Source organism: Cuculus canorus, chromosome 9 (assembly GCF_017976375.1).
Source record: "Cuculus canorus isolate bCucCan1 chromosome 9, bCucCan1.pri, whole genome shotgun sequence".
NCBI lineage: Eukaryota > Metazoa > Chordata > Aves > Cuculiformes > Cuculidae > Cuculus > Cuculus canorus.
Window position 1 is genome coordinate 28,079,464 of NC_071409.1, and position 21,912 is coordinate 28,101,375.

At 43.6% G+C, this 21,912-nt stretch overlaps 2 protein-coding genes across 12 annotated transcripts in view; both read right to left on the reverse strand.

Moving 5' to 3' along the window:
• LOC104067450 (G-protein coupled receptor 35) overlaps positions 1 to 13,530 on the reverse strand; it is a 33,665-nt gene extending 20,135 nt beyond the window's left edge. For 2 of the 6 annotated variants that reach the window (XM_054074788.1, XM_054074787.1), the window contains exon 1: positions 13,371 to 13,530. Coding sequence is in view for 1 of the 6 variants with exons in the window: in XM_054074783.1 (XP_053930758.1) it covers positions 12,233 to 12,353 (121 nt within the window). In the remaining 5 variants the exon portion in view is untranslated. Of the gene's footprint in view, positions 1 to 1,128; positions 1,439 to 12,232; positions 12,523 to 13,370 lie in introns of those variants that run through there. The other 4 variants (XM_054074785.1, XM_054074784.1, XM_054074783.1 and 1 more) reach the window with 3 other exon arrangements.
• Positions 13,531 to 14,974: 1,444 nt separating this feature from the next.
• ST6GAL1 (ST6 beta-galactoside alpha-2,6-sialyltransferase 1) overlaps positions 14,975 to 21,912 on the reverse strand; it is a 39,438-nt gene continuing 32,500 nt past the window's right edge. For all 6 annotated transcript variants that reach the window (XM_054074091.1, XM_054074089.1, XM_054074087.1 and 3 more), the window contains 3 exons: positions 20,361 to 20,462; positions 18,762 to 18,936; positions 14,975 to 16,725 (listed from right to left, as the gene is read on the reverse strand). In XM_054074091.1, coding sequence (XP_053930066.1) covers positions 16,484 to 16,725; positions 18,762 to 18,936; positions 20,361 to 20,462 — 519 coding nt within the window. In that variant the 3' untranslated portion in view covers positions 14,975 to 16,483. The remainder of the gene's footprint in view (positions 16,726 to 18,761; positions 18,937 to 20,360; positions 20,463 to 21,912) is intronic.

The window sequence follows — 21,912 nt, forward strand, 5'->3', positions numbered from 1 at the left end:
GGTTCAGGCTGGACATCAGGAAAATTTTTTTCATGGAAAGGGTCATTGGGCACTGGAATAGGCTGCCCAGGGAGGGGGTGGAGTCCCCCTCCCTGGAGGTATTTAAAAGCCGGGTGGACAAGGTTCTCAGGGACATTCTTTAGTGGCAGATAAGAATGTTTGGACTTGATGATCCTGGTGGTCTTTTCCAACCTGGTCATTCTATGATTCTACAGAAAGGTTTCTGTGCACACACTCCTTTAACAGAAAATGCATTAAGCTCATATTACAGTGACCATGCAGACTCTTGTTTAAGCATACTTGCATTGCCCTTTGTGGTTTTCAAGCACACAGGCAGGGCAGGAAGGGCTGTGCTGGGTTTCAGCACCGCAGACCTGAGGGGTTGGATGGGCTGGCTGCTGGCTGTGACCAGCCCCTGTGCTTCTGGGTATGGTAGGATTTGTTCAGATCAGCATGAGAAATGCAGCAGGAGCCCAGCTCTACACATCAAAGCACTCAGAAACATAATTCACTCTCATAGCTTCAGACAATTCCTGACATATGACACCAGAGAGATGGCAGCTGCCCTTTATTTATGCTGCCCAGGGGTTGCACTTGGCATACTTTAAACAGTTTGCTTGATAATACAATCTAGGTGACATCCATGTAATTAGAAAAATAAAACAAAAGAAAATATCAAAACACCAAAGAAAAAAACAACCACACACAGAGAGCACCAATTACAATTTACACCTCTAAAGTGAGCGGAATAGATTTTCTCCTTGAAAACGAGATACAGCCCTACCTTTTCTGACATTTATGAGAAGCTAATTTCATTTCAGAAGGACATCTGCTATCTGCAACGTTGTCATTAAAATGCCTAGAGCATTTGGATGAGAATCGAAGAATCAGGTTTAGGGTCAAGCTAAACTGATACCAGAGGAAATAAATCTCAAATCATTCCAAGCAGTCCCATTTTGTTTAGAGGTCTCCCTTAGCATTAGCCAAGAACAACAAGGGATGATTGGGGCAGGTATCTACAGCACACACAATGCATTCTCAGCACACACACACACGAACGAGCCTTACCCTGACCCATGCAACACATCGTGTGTCACCCACCAGAGGCATAAACCAGCTTGTACTTACTAGTGGAAGAGCTTTTAAATGCTCTCTCCTTTAGCACTTGGATTGAGTGTTGGCCCATTTCAGGAAGAAACGTGGTGCCTGAGATAGTCTCTTCAGTTGATGGGAACTTTCTCATCAACTATGAGAGCTTTTGGTTTTGGTCCATATTCTGAAACTGAATTTTAAGCAAATCTATTCTCACTCACTTTCTCTCTCACCCTGAATCAAACATAAATACCAGCTTCACTGGAAGAGACCTAGGTCTCACTTAGCAGCAGAAGAGCAGACTTCTTTTCAAGAAGGATGAAGATCTGCAGGAGATGCACAGGGGTGACTCCCAAGGACATTTGGTTTTACCAGTCATGTGCTAGAGGGGACAGTCAACACTCACTCTGGGGTTATTCAGCAGCAGTTATGGCACTAGGAAGCAGGGCAGTTTTGGTCAGCACAGCAATGAGACAAGATAACACCCAGAAAGGCAGGGTGCTGATGTACAGGCTATTTTTACACAGGACAGTCCCAGAGAAGGACTATATTTAGAGTTATTAACACTGACTTCCGTTGCTATAGTGACTAGTTTTATTTTGTCTTCCACGTGGGCTGGATGACTATTTTCTCCTCCAAACCGCAGAGAACTTCACCCAAAAAGAAGCAGCACTCTTTGGTCACACCGCTGGCAACAGATATAACACCCAGCCCCTACAAAGCATTTCTAAGCCTATGGGGTACTGCCAACCAAGCCAAGAGCAAATTCAATTGTAGATGGACAAAGCACAGAATGACACCAGTACCTTAGCCAGCCTGTAGAGGGTTCTGCAGCTCTTTTGTGCTGTTTGGGCAGCCAGATTAGACAGAATATACCAAGTGGCTCCTTTTTTTCCTCTGTGAGATGAACAACAGGGCCTTGTTTTCAACAGCACCAGCAAGCACTGCTGTTTGGTCAGGCTGGACTTGCAGCCCACAGCTGACTTTCGCACAGCATTGTTCTTATCCCTAGGTTTCCTTGCAGAAAGAGTTTTATCATCTTTTCATAGAAGGAGAGAGGAGGCAGTGGTAAATGCTCTTGTGCTATGCACAGTATTTACATGTGATTTTTACTTTAAAATACACTCCCTGTTTTATGCCCTTTGCCAAAAGGCTTGGTAGCAACAGAGATAAGTGTGACCCCACTGTCTCTTGTATAAAGCATAAGTTATCAGTTGTGATTTAAACACAAAAGTAAGATATTAGCAGCACATTGAGACTATCAGTGAAATTTGTCACCAAGATGATAGAGACCTAGAGCTTCTCCATTTTTTTCATAGGGTTTTCCAGTTATAAGTGGAGGCATTTAGCAAAGAGTGTCTTGTAGTTTGATCATAATGTACCACGGGACTGGAGAATAAGTCTTACAAGGAGCGGCTGAGGGAACAGGGATTGTTTAGTCTAGAGAAAAGAAGGCTGAAGGGAGACTTTATTGGTCTCTACAACTGCCTGAAAGAAGGTTGTAGAGAGGAGGGAGCTGGCCTCTTCTCCCAGGTGACAGGTGATAGGATGAGAGGAAATGGCCTCAAGCTGTGCCAGGGGAGGGTCAGATCGAACATTAGGAAAAATGTCTTTACCAAAAAGGTTATCAAGCACTGGAAGGGGCTGCCCAGAGAGGTGGTTGAGTCACCGTCTCTGGAGGTGTTTAAAAGATGGGTAGATTAAGTGCTGAGGGATATGATTTAGTAGTGGACAGGTACAGTTGGAGTTGACCATCTCAAAGGTCTTGTCCAACCTAGTGATTCTGTGTGGTTTTGATCATCACATACAATATATGTTTCCCAGCAAGGAGGAAGGCCATTTCCAGTGGATGAAAAAGTAAAGATGAGACAGTTTTAGGCCAAAGTCCTTCACTTAAAAAGCTCCTTCTGCTTGGGGAATAGGACACTGGGACTCCAGACCTCCCTTCTCTGAGAAAGAGGGAATCCAGTCTCAGTTAACCAAGAGGTACAGATTTTAAAGTGAATGGTTAATCTGCATTGAACTGCTTTAATTCTGAGTAAGTAGCCCTTACTTTGTTTTATGATATAATTAAGCCAAAGTCAATTAGAATAAAGTGAGATTATTTGAAATCCAAATTCCCCAGCTGTTGGGCATGCCAGACCTCAAAATCTTTCATGAGGCAACACCACAAATTTGTTGATGGCTTCTGTACAAGGCAGCATTGCCTGGCTGCATGCCTACAGTACCCTAAGCCACAGGAATAATTAAAAATGAAAACAAAGCCAAAGATCTTAACTAGCTCAAAGAATGCGTGTTGCTATGTCCTACTGCCAGCACATTTGCCATGTCACATTTGATGCTGCTAAAAGATGAGCATCCTCATTGCTTTCATTCACACAGCAGCCAGCATTATAAACTATAACTATGTTTTCATAATATAAATCAAAGCCTGTTGCTCATGCCTAATGAACCCTTGCAAAATACCTCCCAGATATGAGATTTAAAAGCCTCGAGTGCTTTTGAAAGCAAAGATGTTGGAAAAAAGCTCCACTGCTGAAGGTTCATTCAAGTGTCACACTTACCATCTAAATGTAGTAGAATTGTACTAAGTGCCAGCCACAATCAGTTCTAGCAGCAGTCACTGTGATCTAAGAAGAAACACATCCTCTCCAAGGAGGCACAGAGGAAACAATATAGAGGATCCTATTTCACTCTAAATTATCAGCTGACACAGTTCCAGAGCCCAAACTACATGAAAAATGGAACAAGAATTTCAGTATCTATGGAAAGAAAGATGTAAAATAAAAGACTGAAGAGTACTAAAGTCAAAGTGCACACAATCCCATTTCTTCATAAGAACTGGAAATAGATTTATACAAGCATTCTAAGACCAATTACCTGCCTTTGCTTTGGGAGGCTGCTTGGGTTCAAAAATTCGTCCACATTATACTGGAGTGACTGGTGCACAGAGAAAAAAGATTATATCTTGCACATCTGCATAACTCAAATACAGTCAATGAGTTGAGGCATTCCTGTGTAAACCCTTCTACAACGACCTCGCATGTAGAGAAGTTTGCCTGCTTCTTTATATTTATTTCTGCCTGTTGACATTTATCCTTTCTACACAGAGGGTTTCATTTCCAGGGTGAAACCCTGGCATGTGCACTACTAAGCAGGAGACAGATTTAACTCTCATGGAAATCAGGGAGGAAATAATTGCGTACCAAGACAGGTATGAAAAATCACTTTGCCAAAATACGCTGTTCTTCATCTGTAAGGATGCATTTGGCTTCCTCCTAACTTTTTAGGACCATGCCAGCTGAAGAAGACCTTCACTCAGGAAATAACCCAGCAAGCCTAATTTTCAAAAGCTGCAGCTTTTGGGGTATTGGAGTTTCTCAGGATCTCTGATCCTAGTTCTTCACACATACACAGCTTCACTTGAGGACTTTCGAGTAGTTCCCTCAGCATTGGCACAGTCTGTCTGAGTTAAGAAACTGCTACTAAGTCTGTGCAGGATCTAACCTGTTCAGTGAGTTGTATACGAGTATAAAGAAATGAAAGACTTGGGTTCCTGGCCAGTCTCCTGGGTGAAGTTCTCAGGCCTGCTCTACAGTAGTCCCTCTGGGCCTTTGAAGAGCCAGTCTATAAACAGTCCATGAGAAACTTCTTAAAGTTTAAAGTTAGCATGAAAGACACTGAGATCTCAAATATTTCAGCAGAAAATTACGCAATCTTTTTCCTTTAGCGGTAAGACCTGCAATAATCTCTTCACAGCTGCTCACGTAGAGCCTTTCCATCAGCTGAGGGCCTCCACTCCTGGCAGTGCTCTGGCATAGCACAGACACCACCAGCACTATGACAGGGCTAAAAAAGATGCCCTTCTCAGATGCAGATACGACATGTCAAAGTGCAAATGACCTCTTTGTGTATGATAGAGGGAAGCATGTATACTCTCTAGTCACGTTAGGTCTTCCAAGGCAAAAAAATCCAAAGTCAGTCATTGTTTTTATCTTGAAATAGCTATCTTGCAGATGAAATATAAATGAGGTAGAGGAAAATAGAAAAGAAAAAGCCAAGATAATTCCTCTAGAAATTTGGTAAATGACAACAAAATTTTCTTTTCAATCCAAAAGTAGAAAATGCCCGTTAATGATAGGATTCTTTTTAGTATAAATAAAGACAATGAGAGTTCTAGGGGTTTTTTTTTAAATTGAGGTTTGAGTTATTCCTCCCAATAGGATGATGATGAGAAGATTTTATGACTTACTTTATAGGCTCATTTTTTCCTGAGCTGGTAAAATCATCCCCACTACTATGGAGCCTTCTATCATCTTTCACTGTACTACATTAACGTCACGCCTCTTTTATGGCAAAGCATGAAAAAGGAGGGCAGTCTTGCCCACACTCACCTTCTCACCACTGCATTTTATAGCTGGACCTGTACAAACCCCTTATTGTTCACAATTAGCTGGTTATTCTGTTGAACATGATGAAAGATACATCTCAAAGGAGTGTAAGATATACAAGGTCTAGGGAAAATATAAGAGTGTTTGAGAGCATGCACTTCGGAAGACTAGTGGTCCGAGAGCTTTTTATTATCGGGATTATCTTACATAGCACAGTACTTAACCATAAAATAATTTCACTTTGCAAAAAAGCCAATAAGATGACAGAATAAAAACGTTTATAGAACAAAGGAAAACTGATCAATCAAAGCAGCAGTAAGAGTTCCATTCAATCTTATTTCTACATATTTGCTTTTAATATCATTTGCCTAAAAGGATAATTTTTTCCATTAAAAGAAAGACATGCTAGTAAATCAATAAGATTTATAAGACAGGCTTTTCAGTGTCAAAATATCTGTAAAGGAGTCTGTAACTGCTAATGAAGCCAGGAGCACTGGCTCCTGATTTGGTGTCGTGAATCAGCTTAGCAACACATCTTCCCTGCACCAGGAGAGGGACACTTGCCCCTCACCCCATTACTGGCCAAGACCCCATACCGCAGTACTGCGCTGCACACAGCTGCCTGATGCAGACATCTTTATTAAGGCTGTACAAGTTTCCAAGCCCCTCCATCTACTGAGCTTTCCACCTGATAGTAAACTGGAGAGAGGTTTAGTCCCACGCTGCAGCAGAAAGTTGCTCATTAACCCGGAAGGTCACAGACATGCCTGACAAACAGGAATCTGCACTCCCAAGAAAAAGAGAGGGCATGTTTATTTTATTTGTACTTCTCCTAATTTGATTCCAGATAAGAATGATGTAATTAAGGCATGAGGAACAGAGGAAATCCATCCAGGCCTGCGTTCCAGATCAGAAAAGAGAAATAGTTACAGAAACTAACACATTCTGCAAGGTTGTGCTTCTCTTGAACATATGCAACCCAATGAAGAGACTCCAAACCATCAACTGGGAGTTCAGGTCTGACCCATCTGTTAAGGTAGAGGTTTATTTACAAGGTAGGCAAGATTCGGGCAAGCCACACTACAGCTTCCTAAACAATTAGGTTTTATTGATCAGTTCCTCAGGTCAGATATCAGTTCTGTCTTTGGGTGATGGGCAACCACACTTGGGGGCATCATTGCTGCAGTTCAGGTGACCCCAAAGGGATTTTTAGCTTATGATTTTTCACTGGTTGTGTGATTCGGAGATTGGTGTGTTTCTCATTACTGACCATATGAATAAAAAGCGATACTGGATAAATTAATTTGTAATTGGAGAAGTGACTCAGAGATGAATAGAAGCATTAAGCCCTGAGGGAACACACGTTAATAACTTTGGCTTCCAGGGGGAAAATATATTAGAAAATTATAATAAGGAAAAAAAAAATGTGCAAGAAGGGGAGAACCATGTACACATAAGTAAATTGCTGAAGTGAATACTAAAGTGGTGTCATTTTCTCCCAATTTATTGAATATAAACAGAAATATGAGACTCTTGACCCCGTAGAGCCACGTATTTCCCACATGCTTGTAGCAAGGAAGGAGAGAATTCCCCACCCCAAGAGCTTTCTCACACTAGGACCACTGCCCCTGCTGACCCGGCAGCTGCCCCATCACCCTGCCCAGGGGCAGTAGGGAGAAGGGACTGGAGGGGCCAGGGACAACATCTTCCCACTGCACCCCATTCTCACATGGAACCCCACAAGAGAACATGGAGAAATCCACCATGTTGTTTCTTCCCACCAACCATGGTCCAGCTCATCCACCAGTGCTACCTCCCCTACCCCGGGCTGACTGCACGTATGCCAAGGTGTTCGGGGATGCAGTCAGTTTTGTGCTTGAATTAAAATTAAAGAACAGGGATAGCCAAATTCCCCAGACTTGTACCACTGCTGTTCTGAAGTGATGCTAAACGCTTCAGAACATAAATCCATCAGGTTCCACGTTTCTCAAGGCTCTCAAACAATTCAAGTGAGTCTTCATTTTACATACTTGCTTCCTTAGCTTTTTAATGAGAAAGTTGCAATTGTGTAAGTTTTTATAACACATACCAAAGGATGTTTTAATTAAAAAAATGTATTTTTAAATGCAGTTTTTCACAGCAGGAAGCATCTACTTGAGGTTGTGGGGGGAGGATGTGGGTTTATCCCATTTGATATACTGATATATTCTTTGAGCTGTTTTATTCTAGCCAGACAGCTAAAAGCATCAAATTAACAATCTTGAGAGAGAAAGTGAGGAACAGCTCTGGTGAAGACATAAGAAAGCCAGTGTTAGACTGCACTAGCAACTTCAATTACCTCAAATACTACAAACAAAATCAGACAAACAGTCTTTAAAGCAGCAGTGAAAGCACCAGCCAACCTAAGGACAACCTGAATAGATTGGAAGATCTGACCTTGGGAAGTCAATTACAGTCAGTAAAATTTGTTAAAGGGTAGCTGAATGAAAGAAAAGTATTTTAATATTCACACGTCCTTTAGTTTAAGTGTGACAATATTCACTGATTACCCCTGCTTACATTTTGAAGTATGTGTAAATGTTTCCAATAGCCAAATTTCAACCTGTGCTCCATCCTCACAGTGTATATCCCCGTACCGTTAGTAAAACTGAATCTGCTATATGTGTATCGGTACCTAGAGACTTCCACCCTTCCTCAAAAGACAAGAAAAGGAGGCCACACATGGCAACAAGGGAAATTCCTCTGCATTGACAGAGCATTGCCATAGCACACAGGGAATCTTGGCCCAAGACAGCCCACCACCCTGTGGGCTTAAGTGCAGCACACAGGCAGCTAGCCTTTCCCAGACTTGAAATTTAAAATATTAACACACACCAGACTAACACGCAGACTAACAGCTGTAATACAGAAGTGCAATCCGAGCACATATTGCATTGTTATGGGAAAACTCATACTGCAGGAAGCACATACCAAAGCAAAGCCCTTCAGATCCCTAAAATTATCCCAGAATCAGAAATGCCCCTCCCTGCCATTCTTGCTGAATGCCCTACTGCCTTGCTCTGCAGCTTTTTCCTTCTTCCCCTCATGTCAGAGTATGTGCGTGTCTATGTATATGCACACACACACAAACATGTCTCAGATGGGAATAAAAGTCAGCAGTTCCAATAGTACAAGAGCAGAATTCTTAAATAACACAACATGGCGTAGACCTGGCTAAGCGAGAAGCAAACCAGCGCAACAGTACAAAATCATTTCCTGCAGCCTCCTCCTGGAGCACTGTGTTCTCACATCAGTTACACAAGGAGAGCAGCTCCAGCTTTTGCACCAGGCAAGAGCTTACTCGGGTTTGCAAATGGTAACAGCTTCTGTAGCACTGCAGGATTTCTGATGTGCGCCTGTGCATTTGCTTCAACAGCAGCCCTTATGATATTAACACCGCAGTGAAAATCACATTGACTCAGGATGCTCACAGCTGTCAGCTGGGACTCAGAGTGGAGTTTTGTGTTCATCACCTTGACCATCAGATACACAGCTGAAAAGATGGGTATCTTTTTCTCTCTCTCTTCTTTTTTTAAATAGATATAATTTTTCCCAAAACTGATTTCACTTTTCTCACCAAACTCATAATTTCCACTTACTTTTCTTGATGATCATTAAGTTTTTTGATATTTCTTGACAAATAAGGAAGCAACAAGCACCACCATTGGTGGAGTAAACACCCTCTGACTGCAAAGGCAGTTTAAAGGCTGGGTTCTCAGAAGCTGCTGCAGTAAGTTCTGCCAGATAACTATCTACCCACATCAAAGAAAAAGGCACAGTAGCAAATAAATATAGAACAAATTTTTAACCTGAAGGAATTCAGGCAATCAGTGGCGGGGCTCTCCAGAGCAGACTTTGAGCAAGCAGACTCAATGGCTCCTGATGAGTCCCTCTGGTTCACGGAGTGAGACCAATTTCACCAGCTCCATGCTTCCATGAGTACTGCAATCCTCAGCCATCTATTGAGAAGTTCCTGCAATCTCAGCCTTCCTTAGAAGCAAACTATACAGTGTTTCTGTTTTTTGATGATACAGAGAAGAACTTTCAAATGCAACTTCATCACAACCGAAAACATCGAGCAAGAAGACACTCCCGTGTTGCCAGCTGCTTTGGGCAGCCCAGGGACATTAACCTAGTGGTGGTTCTTCAGAATAGTGCTTTTGTAACAGAACATTTGGCACAAACAGCTGTATTCACCTCCATATTCCTTGTATTAGAGACACAAAAAATCTGCTCTCACATACAGAGTCTTTATGCTGAAAGTAGCACGAAAATGTCCCCTCGTGGTCATTTTCTTAAGAAACATGTGCCTTTATCTTTGGTAAATCAAGAGAGAATCAAATAGGGTAGTATCCATGAAGATACCAGAGGGAAAAAACAAGCAACTGGGAGGGGAAAACAATTCTTAGTTTGCAGAAGTGATTTGCAGCTTCCATGAAGGCAGGCCACTTCATAGATTTGTCCCAGTTAAAGATCTGGCTCTGCTTTTGAAAAGTATTTTAAGCAGTAATGCAGCTATTCAGCATTTCTGAATAGGTGGGGAACACCTAGCCAGCAGCAAAAAAAAACCAAGTTCCTCCTTTGTACCCTTGTTAAGATTACTGTTTATGTAACACTTCAGACACAGTAAATACTGATTTTGTGATATGTAAACCACATGTTGAAGGTGTTGTTCAGTTTTCCTGTTCTGATGCTGCTGGATGCATCTGAAACTGACTTTTAATGAAATACAGCCTATCTTCACAAACACCAGTGATTGTATTTTCTGTTGGGAATGGAAATAAGTACTAAAATTACAAGCATTATTTTCACCATCCAGGGCCCTTAATTTCTTTTTTGTCTTTCAGTTTTAGAAAAGGACTCAGAAATTTCACATTTTGTCAGGCTAGGTTTATAGATCTGAAGTGGCCAAGGACACTTCAGCATTGCCAGAGCGGTACAAGGCAAGCACCTGCCAAAGATTTTCTGTGAATTACTGAGGCTTGGCATGGGTGATAACACAACCCAAAAATCTTTTCTGGAGCAGGAGTAGCAAAAGCTTGGCTGGTTTAATCACCCAGTTACAAGGATCATCCTTCTGTGGATCTGCACTGATATAATGGGACGTATGGAAGGATTAATACCATGACCGACTGTGTCACCTGTGCTGAAGCCAGGAGACCACCCTTCTGCTCGCCCCAATGCCACACAGCAAGCATAGCCACGGCAGCCAGCAGGAACACACAGGGAGAGGAGGACTGCAGTTCAGCAGAGCCAATGCTCCTATTCATGACTCTGAGAAGTGTCATCTCTTTCACGTGCTGATAGCCGTAACCCCATGAATCCTCCCAAATCCCCCTTCTTGGAGAAGACATAGATGTCTGTGTTTATAGAGTGACCAACCCAGACAGAGATCCTGAAAGCTCCCATTGGTCTATTACAACAAACTCCTTTCCACCCCAGGAGCTGCACAAACCCACATGAGGTTTTAGAATTCCTCAAAATGTAAACCACACATCCTCACGCTAAAATTGTAACTTTTTCTGACATGCAGTCATCAGCATCTACTGAAAAGCGTTTTGAAAGAGCATTGGCTCATCGAAGTGCCTCACTACTATTTTTGTAAGCGATGTCAGGGCCAGGCAGGAAAAGCACTGCAAGATACTTGCATGAATTGAAATAAAGATATTCAGAGTTGGTTTTGTTCCCAGAAGCACAGCTTTCGGTGCACACTGACCTTCCGAACCAGCAGCACACTCAGAGCTGGCACAGAGACAGCAAGCCAAGTTCACTGTGTTTTGGGAAGTATCTGTTTCTGTTTAAAGAGACCTTGCCTTGCTAGAAGTTACACCAAACTAAACCACTTTCAGTTGGCTCCTTCCACTCCTCCCCTTCTCTGCCTTTCGGAGACTTACTTGGAACAAACTGCACTAGACACACACTTTTCCAAACCCCTTTAGAGGTCGAGTTTTTCCCTGAGTTTCTTCCATTCTGCCTTTGCAAATACCTGCATATCTTCCCAAAACATACCTCGAACAGAGGATTTTTATTTTCAAATACTCATTGCTTATATTTTCTCCCCAGATTAGTTTAGTTCATTTTACATTGAATAGAAGCTAACGGTAGAGTGCAAAGCTTCAGGTTTGAGCTTTCTGTCAAAAGATGCAATCAACTGGAATTTCTCCCTTTATCACAGAGAAAGCTGCAAGATAAAGCTTAGGCAAGTGAATAAACAGACACTAACTCCTACAAAACATGGAGACACAAACATCCTATTGTGTCACCTCACCCTTTACCAGATGTGGGTAGAAGCGTTTCTTCTTCCATGGCACACAGGCTGCCTGCAGTGAGATGAAGCCTCACCAGCACGCATACTCAGAAGAGCAAACAGGTGAACAAGCAATAAAAGCGCGTCAGAGTTCTCTCTCAAGAGTGGTTTAACTACGGCCTGATATCCTACCTGAACATAGAGCTGACATCCTAGAGGAAAAGTAGCAGCAGGTGTCACTTAACTACAGCAAGAAGGCATTTCACAGGACTCAGATGAAAGACGGAGTGTGAAAGCCCACCCCTACAAGAGTACAAGAGCTCCTTCATTTTCCAGCGGAGACAGTGTGAGGGTGCTGTGTTCACAGTCCTCTAGCACAACTAGCACAACCCCCTGGAAGAAGCCATCCAAACCCATCCCTAGAACAGCAGAGAAATCGGTCATGACATGAGCTGTACGTTACCAACTCCAGGAGAAAGCAGATCTCCCTCCATTGTATTATTTGCATGACTGGTCACAGTCTTGTGTTTTGAACCTGTTTTCCAGACCTTTCTTTCGCAACTCAAGGCTGTTAGGCAGCTCATTGAGTTTAGTCCAAAAAGAGCAGCAACTCTGCTTTCAGAGCAGAAGGCTAATTACCACTTTTCCTTTATCTGCATTTCAAAAACAAGCAACAAACTAGAGACTAGCACATCCTCCTCCTTGCAAGTTTCTGTCCTTATAAAGGAGTGCTGATTCACTCCTTCTCACCTGGATCGAGGCACAAAGCCAGATGGGTCACATCTTGCTCCCAGCATTTCCCAGTGAGCTCATTAGTTTCAGGTGATGCTATGCTGACTACGGTGACTGCAGGCAGCTCCCTTCTCAGGACAACAGGTAATATGTCTACAACCCCAAGAGCTCTTTTCCACTTTCATCTTCCCTACAAATGCACTTGGGCCTTTCCACCCTTGTGGCATATTGTTTCTGGAGTGTTTGCTAGGATCTAAGACACACATGGCCATACACAAAAATTATCTGCTCCAAAACAGAACCTGAGGCTTCTGCACTGTGCCTTGCATTCACTCAAAGCAAGTGAACACATTTCTCTGCCAGGCAGGTACAATTCACAGGTGAAAACAAACATTCACAGGGGTGGGCAAGACAGTCAGACTTCATGGTATGCAGCAGAGAAGAATGCACCATCTGCTTGCACCCACATCTTTAATCGGGTGCATGCACAGAAAAGAAAAGGGGTATTTGGCTGGGCAGCTTGCGTTTCTCTGCAGGGAATCCCAGCAGGTACCTTTTTTAACCATCACTGTTGATATACAGGGGTCTTCTCAGATCTAGTTAGTTCCTACTCAGCCATTCTTCTCAGGAAGGTGGGGAAGAGTGTGTTGACTCAGGTGGATACAATTTGAACTCCTGGGACTTTTCTCCTTTTCCTTTAGTGAATGCCAAACAGAAAACCCACAGGCAGCTTTGTCAGACCAGACAACGAAGGCTGTCCTTCAAAAACAACAAACTCCGAGGTTCCTCTGCCAGTAACATACTGTCATTGCTTTACTTTGCCTGAATATTTCCTCATCCACCTATGAGCCCCTGGCAGTTGCACTTACCTCCTCTGCTCACACCAGACAATCTCTCTGCACCGATGCTCTTGGCTCTCCAGTATACCTAAAGACAGAGAGGAACAGGTGCCAGCTAGAGCGCTAGCTCAATACCAATCTTTGCTCGTAGTGCATGTTAGTACGTTAACGACTGAACTCTTGTGAGATGGGTAAATTTATAGCGTGGAGGAAAAAACTTCCACTTCCTAGTATCTTAACATACTGAATCATTTTCTACTGCCCTGTCTAAATAAATGACAATATTTGATGATCACAAATGTTTTCAAAGGTTGAGATTTTCTTCAGAAACTACCTTTGGGTTTGCAATTCTAGGTCTTCAAAGCTACCTTTAAAATGTGAATCAGCTAGGTTTTCAATACGGCAAACCGTGACCAATACATGCTCCTAAGATCCCACACTCAGAAATAAGACATCTTGACAGTGTTTATCTACCAGTCTACTGTCAGACTAAAATAGGCATTTTGCCAATTAATCAGTGCAGCTGCAGAAATAGGTGGAATACTGGAAAATACAAAGTTTAAACTTGAAGTCAAGACAATTCAGGGGTGATGTCTCTCTGGAATGAAGACAGAGTTCCCATCACCTTCCAGTATTTACCTTTCGTTCCTTTTCCTTTCCCCTTCCCTTTCAGTACTTCAAAGGCTGTAGCTTCTGCCACTGCCACAGGTTAGCCTAAGTGTTCAAGGAGGAACTGTGAAATTACAGCTAAGGAAGAGTATTTCTAAGCAATATTCAGAAACAGAAGTGACATCACAATGAGATCCTTCCTACATCCAACCCCAAAATAATCCCCTCATTCTTCTCCTCCCTGGACCTGCTGACCTTTCCCTACACCCTTTCTGTATTACTGCAAGAACATCTCCCCAGTACTTAGCCCTTCAGTGGCTAAAAGAAAGTGCAGTGTTGCGCTCTTCCCACTTTCCACATGGTTAGCAAGCAGCTCACACTCTGGAAAGGGTTAGAGACTGCAGGACAGATAAGGCTTTATCTAGCTATCACTGCCCACCAACTTAAACTTGGATCTTACAATCACCAGACTTGTCGTCATTTGTGATTTCTGTCAGATTCAGATCTATGCAGCCAAAAAATAGGTAAAAACAGGAGGGTGAATACTGGCTTATTTTAAGCTCTGTAATAATTCCTGTAAAACTGTTTAGATTGTAAATTAATCACTTGTTGGATCTAGCTGAAACTGTTAGTGTAATGTTTGGAATTCCAGGCACAGTATAACACTATTGCCACTAAGTAACTGAGGGCTCTCTAGTATCCCGGGGAGCCTGTTCAACATTTGTCTTCTTACAGGAATACTGCGGAGCAGAAGATGACTTGGGGGACACCAGGTGTGCAGCAGAGGCTGTGCTTGCTCCCCTGCAGCAAGGTACCATCCATCCATCCATTTCACAGACGCAGCCAAGGAGGGGGGCTGGTTCAGTCCCCCTGGCAGAGGGGTGGGGAGAGATCAGATTGTGAGAAATCACAAGTGAGACAGCTTAGGGGAAAGGCAGAGGCTATTCAAATCAAACCAAACACATACTAAGAAGACAAAACATGAACACTCAAGAAGACACAATTGCTTATGGGTTTCATTGCATTCTTGTCTTAGTGCTTCTGAGCAGCAGCGCAAAGACTTACGTTGTTTTACATATACATCTGACACGACAAACATTTTTGTAAACACTGACAGATCCAACCCATCCCAACAGATGGGCATGCAGAAAGTCACCCTCAGAGCTGGAGAACCCTCACCAAGATGGGGCAGAGCCGTGGGCTGACTCATACATGCAGGTAAGCAGCTCCCTCCCAGCTCTGCCTGTGCGGGTACAAGTTCCCACAGTCACAGAGCAATGGCAGGTACACTGGTTTTCACCAAAGCAAGAATAGGCAAGTGATTTCACAGGCTTTATTCAAAACAGGAGAAGAAAAAGTTTTCTTTACAGACACCATGAAACACCAGTGTGTAAGAAGAGACTGAAGGTTTTTGCAGTGAAGCACTGAGACAGCAGAGCTACAACTTCTACCATGCTGTCACAGGAGCATCCCCTCGAGCAGTGAAATGGTGCCCTCCTCAATTATGCCTGTGTTTCAGCACAAGAAGAACATGCTCTCCCCCCCTACCATTTATGAAGCATGGAGGTAAAGCATTTGCTCCCCGAAAGCACCTTGGCTTGGCTAGGTTGCAGAAACCTGGAACTCTTCTGGCCAGGGGCTATGTGGCATTTCTGTTAACAGAGATGAGACGGCAAGTAATTTGCAAAATTGGCAAGTACTTGCCAAGGTAGACCATTAGGGAGCTGGAAAAAGGTACCCACTTCAGCGAGTTCTCCCATTTGTGCCTTCGAGCATCCCCAAAATGTTTTCGAAATAAGTTTTCTTCTCTATCAAGCACAGCACTGTACTGGAGAAGCAAGTGTTCACTATAATTTATTCTAGGCAATTAAAAGAAAAGCATAAAGTTTGAAAGGTCCTGCAAGAATCATCGCCTTGTGAACTGCCACCCTCTTCCCCTGCCAAAACCACCACCTGAGTGGTTTCAGACATCTTACAATTCAAAAGGAAGTTGTCATGGTTATTTTAAAAACTGTTTATAAAATCATATATTTTGGACGAAGAGTTTAGCTTATGACAAACAATCATAAAAAAAGCTTTGACAGTGTTTCCATAAATCATCCCTGCTCCTAAGAGCTCCTAGGACTATGGGTACAAGGTTTATATTTTTCTTGTTTCTCAGCTGTCAACACCCCTTTGAAGCAAACCAAACTATATTCAGCATCTGAGCCTGACTTGTGCAATCTCTGCTTAGAAAGTATCTCCTGCATCTCTCACACACCATCTTCGGTATCCACCTGCTGCATGAGCCTGGCTTCAGCAGGAGGGAATTTATTGCAGTGGCTCATGAAGATACGGCATGGACATGCTGCAGTGTATTAACAGCACCTTACAGCTGGGAGAAGTTAAGCAATGAGATCCTAAGAGCAAGTATTGCATCATGGAAGAGCTATCAAAGTGCACACCAGTGCTTAGACCTAACAAATCCGACAACCCTGATTTAAAAAGTGCTTTGACAGTCAAGAAAAATTCCTAAACACACTAAAAACTATCTCCTAGCAACGCACGTTCTGGAAGCCGGGCAAAGTAACTTTCCCATGAGTATAGATGTCCTCATCTGTGCCCTGGTTTATATGCTTCACCAAGTTCTTCTCAAACAGGAGAGGGTGGTAAGCTCCCATGGTACAGGCACGATCGTGAAACTTCTGGTAATAATGGCAAACATCTGTCTGTCGCTTGGAAGGGAGAAACTCATACACGTGCACTTCATCACAGAGCGTCATCATGATCACGATGCCTGGGGAGGGAAAAGAAGCAGACATCCATATCAAACCAGAGAAGCAGTTAAACATTCCAGCGAGACAGGCAGTTAGGAAGGAGCATCCAGCTCCAAGGGGAAGTGCTTCCTTTCAAAACATTCAGAGATGGGGGGAAAAAGCAAGTCTGGCCAGATGGGGCTGTTTTCTGAAGCCCTCTCTTGCAAAGCTTGGACTGCCTTGATTACAGCAGATAGTTCACAGTGACAACCATGACAGAAGTCCAAGTTTTAAGAGCACTACCATTGTCCATGACCTTCATGGAAACTTGAGCATCTGCCAACCGTGCACTGCAATTAGCTGATCCAAGCAGTCCATCTCAAACCTGCTTGGGTAAGCAGTGATAAGACCTTTACCTTTGCATGCCTGCCTCTAGTGAATGCAGAGGCTATGAAAGCTGCCATGCTGCAAGCTGGCTGAGACAGAGCAGGCTCTGCTCTGCAGGCTCCCTCAGCTCCCTACAGTACAGCACGTCTGCCCTCCTCTGTCTCTTGACAGGCCCATGAACCACTTGAGGGTGTTTGTGACAGCACCGGGCACAGACCTGTCAGCTTCCTGGTCAGATCAGAAGTAAGCCATAGTTATGGGCTATTTTTCTTACGAGTGCAAGCGATAGTGAGAATATACAATGGTTGGACTCGATGACCCAGTGGGTCCCTTCCAACCTTGTGATTCTATAATTCTATGAATATACCAGGGAAACAGATGTATACTATAACAGAATATTCACACAGTACCTGAGACATCAGGGACCATGCAGAGGAACACAGTTACAAGACATTAAAAAAAGCTGTGAAAGCATTTGTTTAACTAAGGTGCATTTTAAATGCGCTCTGGGCCACATTTTTAAGTGACAATTTGGAATTTCAAATTCACAGTTAGGCCTTCCAGTAAACCCAGAGCTGCAAACTGGAACTCGTGTGTGCCCCCAAGCCTGGCACAGTGACTTATGTTACAACGCAGGTAACCTGGACAAAAGTGAGGCCACAAAGAATGTGCTTCCTGCTGTGGCCTGGTGCCTGCCTTGAAGCCGCCAATCCAGTCAACAACAGTTTTGCTGCTGAAGCAATGGATGATGCTGTTACACAGTCGTTCTGCACATATCCCAGCAATGATGTAACAGTGCTGGGGCAAGAGTGAGGTTGTGGAAGAAAACTAGATGCTGGACTGGCAAACATAAAGTAAAACTCTGTTTACATAGAGTTAGAAGGGTGCCAGTGCCCCAGCAGCGATGGGAACAGAGGAGGGCCTGAAGCACAGCAGTTGGACACCCATGTGGCAAACCAAACCATACATCCATGCTGCAACTTCAAATATATGCGAAGTTTCTGATAAGTTCACTCCTTTTTATTCAGCTGACCATGAGCTCTGCTGTTCAATAAGGGTAAAAGCTTTGCAACAGCACAATGTAAAATGAGCCTCTTTGCCAAGAAGCTGGATTTAGGACGCTGATATCTTGTTAGTCAGCACGCTGAAGGAACTTTAAGCATAAGGAGGAACTTTATTGAACTTTTCAGGACAACTATTCACCCCGACGACCCTCAAATCCCCCTCATCTTTGGCTGTATGTGGTCTTACCATATATCTATATTTCCATATTAGTATATAAAATTTTAAAAATCTACAAATACGTATATTTAAAATAGGCAAACACTTAGGATTTTCTGCAGTAACCAGATTTATGTGCCTGACAAGATCAGAGCCTGCAGGAGCCGTATCCTTCCTCTCACACCCCGTGGGAATGGCTCTGGTGCCAGAAGTAAGAAATCCTAGAGATCATCTCAAAGTTGCAATACTTTCTCCTGTTTCCATGTGGAATCAGGCCATGCTAGTAACTGCTGTTCCAGACCGGTGTTGCAAATCGCTTACTTTAACACAACTGAGCTTAACCACTGGCACAAGGCAAACACGGTAAAAGCAACACTGATAAGTACCATAAATCTGTAGTTGTCTTGGAAAAAAGGCATCTGGATAGTTCCTGCAACCCAAATGAGAATTTTTGGGGTAATTATCTTACCAAGCATTCCTGACGATGGTGGATTAGGCTGAATGTGCTCTAGGGAATTCTCCTGCAGAATATCCCAGAGTTGCCACTGCATTTTTGGATTCAGGATGTAGAAGGGCTGCTCTGGATGTGTACTCCGATACAATTTATAGCTTTCAAAGAAGTTGTAGTCTGGTTTTCTGTACCACTGGAAAACAGAAACAAGAGGTCAGACTTTTTATTGCTAGCACACTCTTTCCCATAACCAGCAGGAAACAAGGACAAGTGAAGCTGCTGCTGCTAGGGGGCAAAGGCCCTGCTATATCTACGCACACTCACAGCTTGTCCCCCACCACCTCCATCTGCTCCTCGAGTCACCATGGTGACCTGACTCAGCGAACAGAGCAGGGAAGCCCCACATTTCAGTGAGGGACCATTGCATGAGATCAGCATCTTGTATAATTTCATACTGCACTCCCCAACAGCAGATGATGTTGGGAACTCCACCTTAAGCATTACAGACCCAGACCCCTTTCCGCACAGGACTGCAAAGTATCCTGTTCTGCACACAAATGTCCCCAAGCACAGCCTCCTAAACCAGGGTGAGACGATTTGCATTTGAAAACTTCCCCTTACAGTGGTAAAAACTCAGGAAGCGTTTATGTTTTTGTGAAGTCATTTGGGGACTTTTTTCCTATGCTAAAAATATCCTATCCTGGTTCTACTAACTCTTAATCATGCTGTATATACACCCTCATGTCTCCTGGAGGTGGGAGACCAGACACAAGAACAAACAGCAGTGTGAAAATAGGAAATACAGTCCAGGGAAAGGAATGCAAAGACCTCTCGGTTACAGACAGAGCTTAAAATAAAAGTAAAGGATGGATTATTCACTCCTACCTTCTTTCACCCTGAGCCTCCAAAGATCATCACTTATCAAATAATGCCCTTTTGTACTCAAAAGTGAATGCTGGAGGGATTACAACATCCACAAGTGAAAGTCTAGTTGACACAGAGAAGAGACCTTTGCCAGGACCTTCAGAGGGTTTCCCAATCTGTTCATAATGCATCAAGTATATCTTATGTCTGACTGGTGCTTGAAATATCCAAGCATCAACCATTAGCAAATCTTACAGCAACTGCCAGAAAGAGGAGATCATCCTCTGATGAGACGACGATGTGGGCAGCCAATAGCAACCTCCTTGCAGCATCAGCCCATGGGAAAGCAAAGGTAATCATAGAATCACAGAATAGTTTGGGTTGGAAGGGACATTAAAGATCATCTAGTTTCAACCCCCCTGCCATGGGCAGGGACATCCCACTAGATCAGGCTGCCCAAGGCCCATCCAATCTGTCCTTAACACCGCCAGGGATGGGGCATCCACAATGGGTAATAACCCATTACACTTGGCCCAAGGCCCTTCCCGGCAATACAGAAGAGGCAAGTGTTCCCCTAGGAAAGCTCAAGCATGGGATACTCTCATAAGTATGTACAGATATATCTACAATAATGAAGAGGTAAATAAGAATGGCCTTAAAAAGCATGATTGCCCAGATTAGGAGGAAGTGGGTTAACAGTTACACTTCAAAGCATACAATTCTGATTTTATTTATAGAAACCTCAAGCCTTACCTCATTAATTTCTGCATGATATGGTGCTGGATCCCAGACAATTAAGATTCCAGTGTTATATAGTGCTTCCCTCAGGAACTGCTGCTTCTCAACAGTTACAAGCTTAAATAACAAGAAATACAATAATATTCAGGATGCTGTCAGAATTAGCAGGCAGCCAAGCAGCAAAACATCTGAATATAGCCACAGCCACCCCACTGCTGGTTACTGAGCATGCCCCACTGCAGGCAGGCAAGGACAGTACCTCTAGTGAAGCCCTTCCAACACTTACGCCAGTCCTATTTAGTGGAGAGGCATAGGAAAACCTGCCAATATACTTTACCACATTATCCCTATCCATCTTCAATAATAAAATAAGGATAGGACCTGCAGAGTGGCCCAGCCTGTGTGATGGATACCATCGCTATGACGACCAGAAGCAAGTGGGAACATCAGTTGCTGCCACCAATTGCCAGGACAGCCCAAGAAGAGCCTAATGCAAACACACTGTTGTCTTTATGAAGAACCTTCATTTGAACCCAGAAAACATGGATGCACATGGATGATTTCTCCTGAGCAATACGAATGCAGGCAGCCAAGGCTCAGCAACCACTGGTGCAGGAGACCAGAGACCATGACGCTTCAGCTGACCCTTCCACCAAGCCCTCCTTGCCTCTCCAGAGCAAGACAGTAGAGCTCAGGGTCTAGGAAGTCTGAACCTCATGAAAGCAGCAGTGAGAAGGAAATTGCCACAACAATAAAGCACACTGGCTAGAAACGGCACCGGTGGAGAGAGGCTGTTCCTCTAGCGGCTTTCCCAAACGGCCAAAACCAGGTAGTTTAAGTAGAGAGGTTGTCCTCTACAGTCTGGACACAACTGTCACCACTCATGATGACACCTGAGGGGAACTTGGGTCTGCAGCAAAAATCAAACAGTCAGAATCAAACGAGACAGGTATTGATCTCCTGTCCTCTCACCCCAAGGCATAACCTGCACAGACACAGCTTGTAAATATCTGCTAAAGAAAAGTGTCTTCATACAAATCATCTTCCGTTTGTCCTGATTTTCTTCACATGTGGCGATTGAAGGCACAGACTCCATTCGGGTGCGGTAATGAAATCCCCACATTATGCACAGGCAAAGCTTTATATACCCTTATCTGCCCCCTGAGCCAGCTACCCCAGCGATGTTCCACTTCTAAAAGTCCCACAGTTACAGCAATTCGCATAACTCTACTTGCTACAAATGTATCTCTTGCCTAGCAACCCAAAAGTCCCAAAAGTTCTTCTCATGCAGCTCAGCTCCATGTTTTCTCCTCCCGCTTAACTGTCTCATGGTTTCTTGCTTAAATGTCCCACAGTCTCCTGCCAACGAGTGCAAGGACATCGTTCATACTGTCCTGCACGTACGCAGCGGTGGAATCTTCTGTGCCCACATTCATGGACCTAATTAAGAAGTAGCTAATTGATCTTTGGGTATTCCAGCTACGCCAGCAGCAAAATGGCTTCCTGGCTGTCCCCATAACCAGAGCACACAGACACCTTGGTCAGCCCAGGTACTAATCGTTCCAAA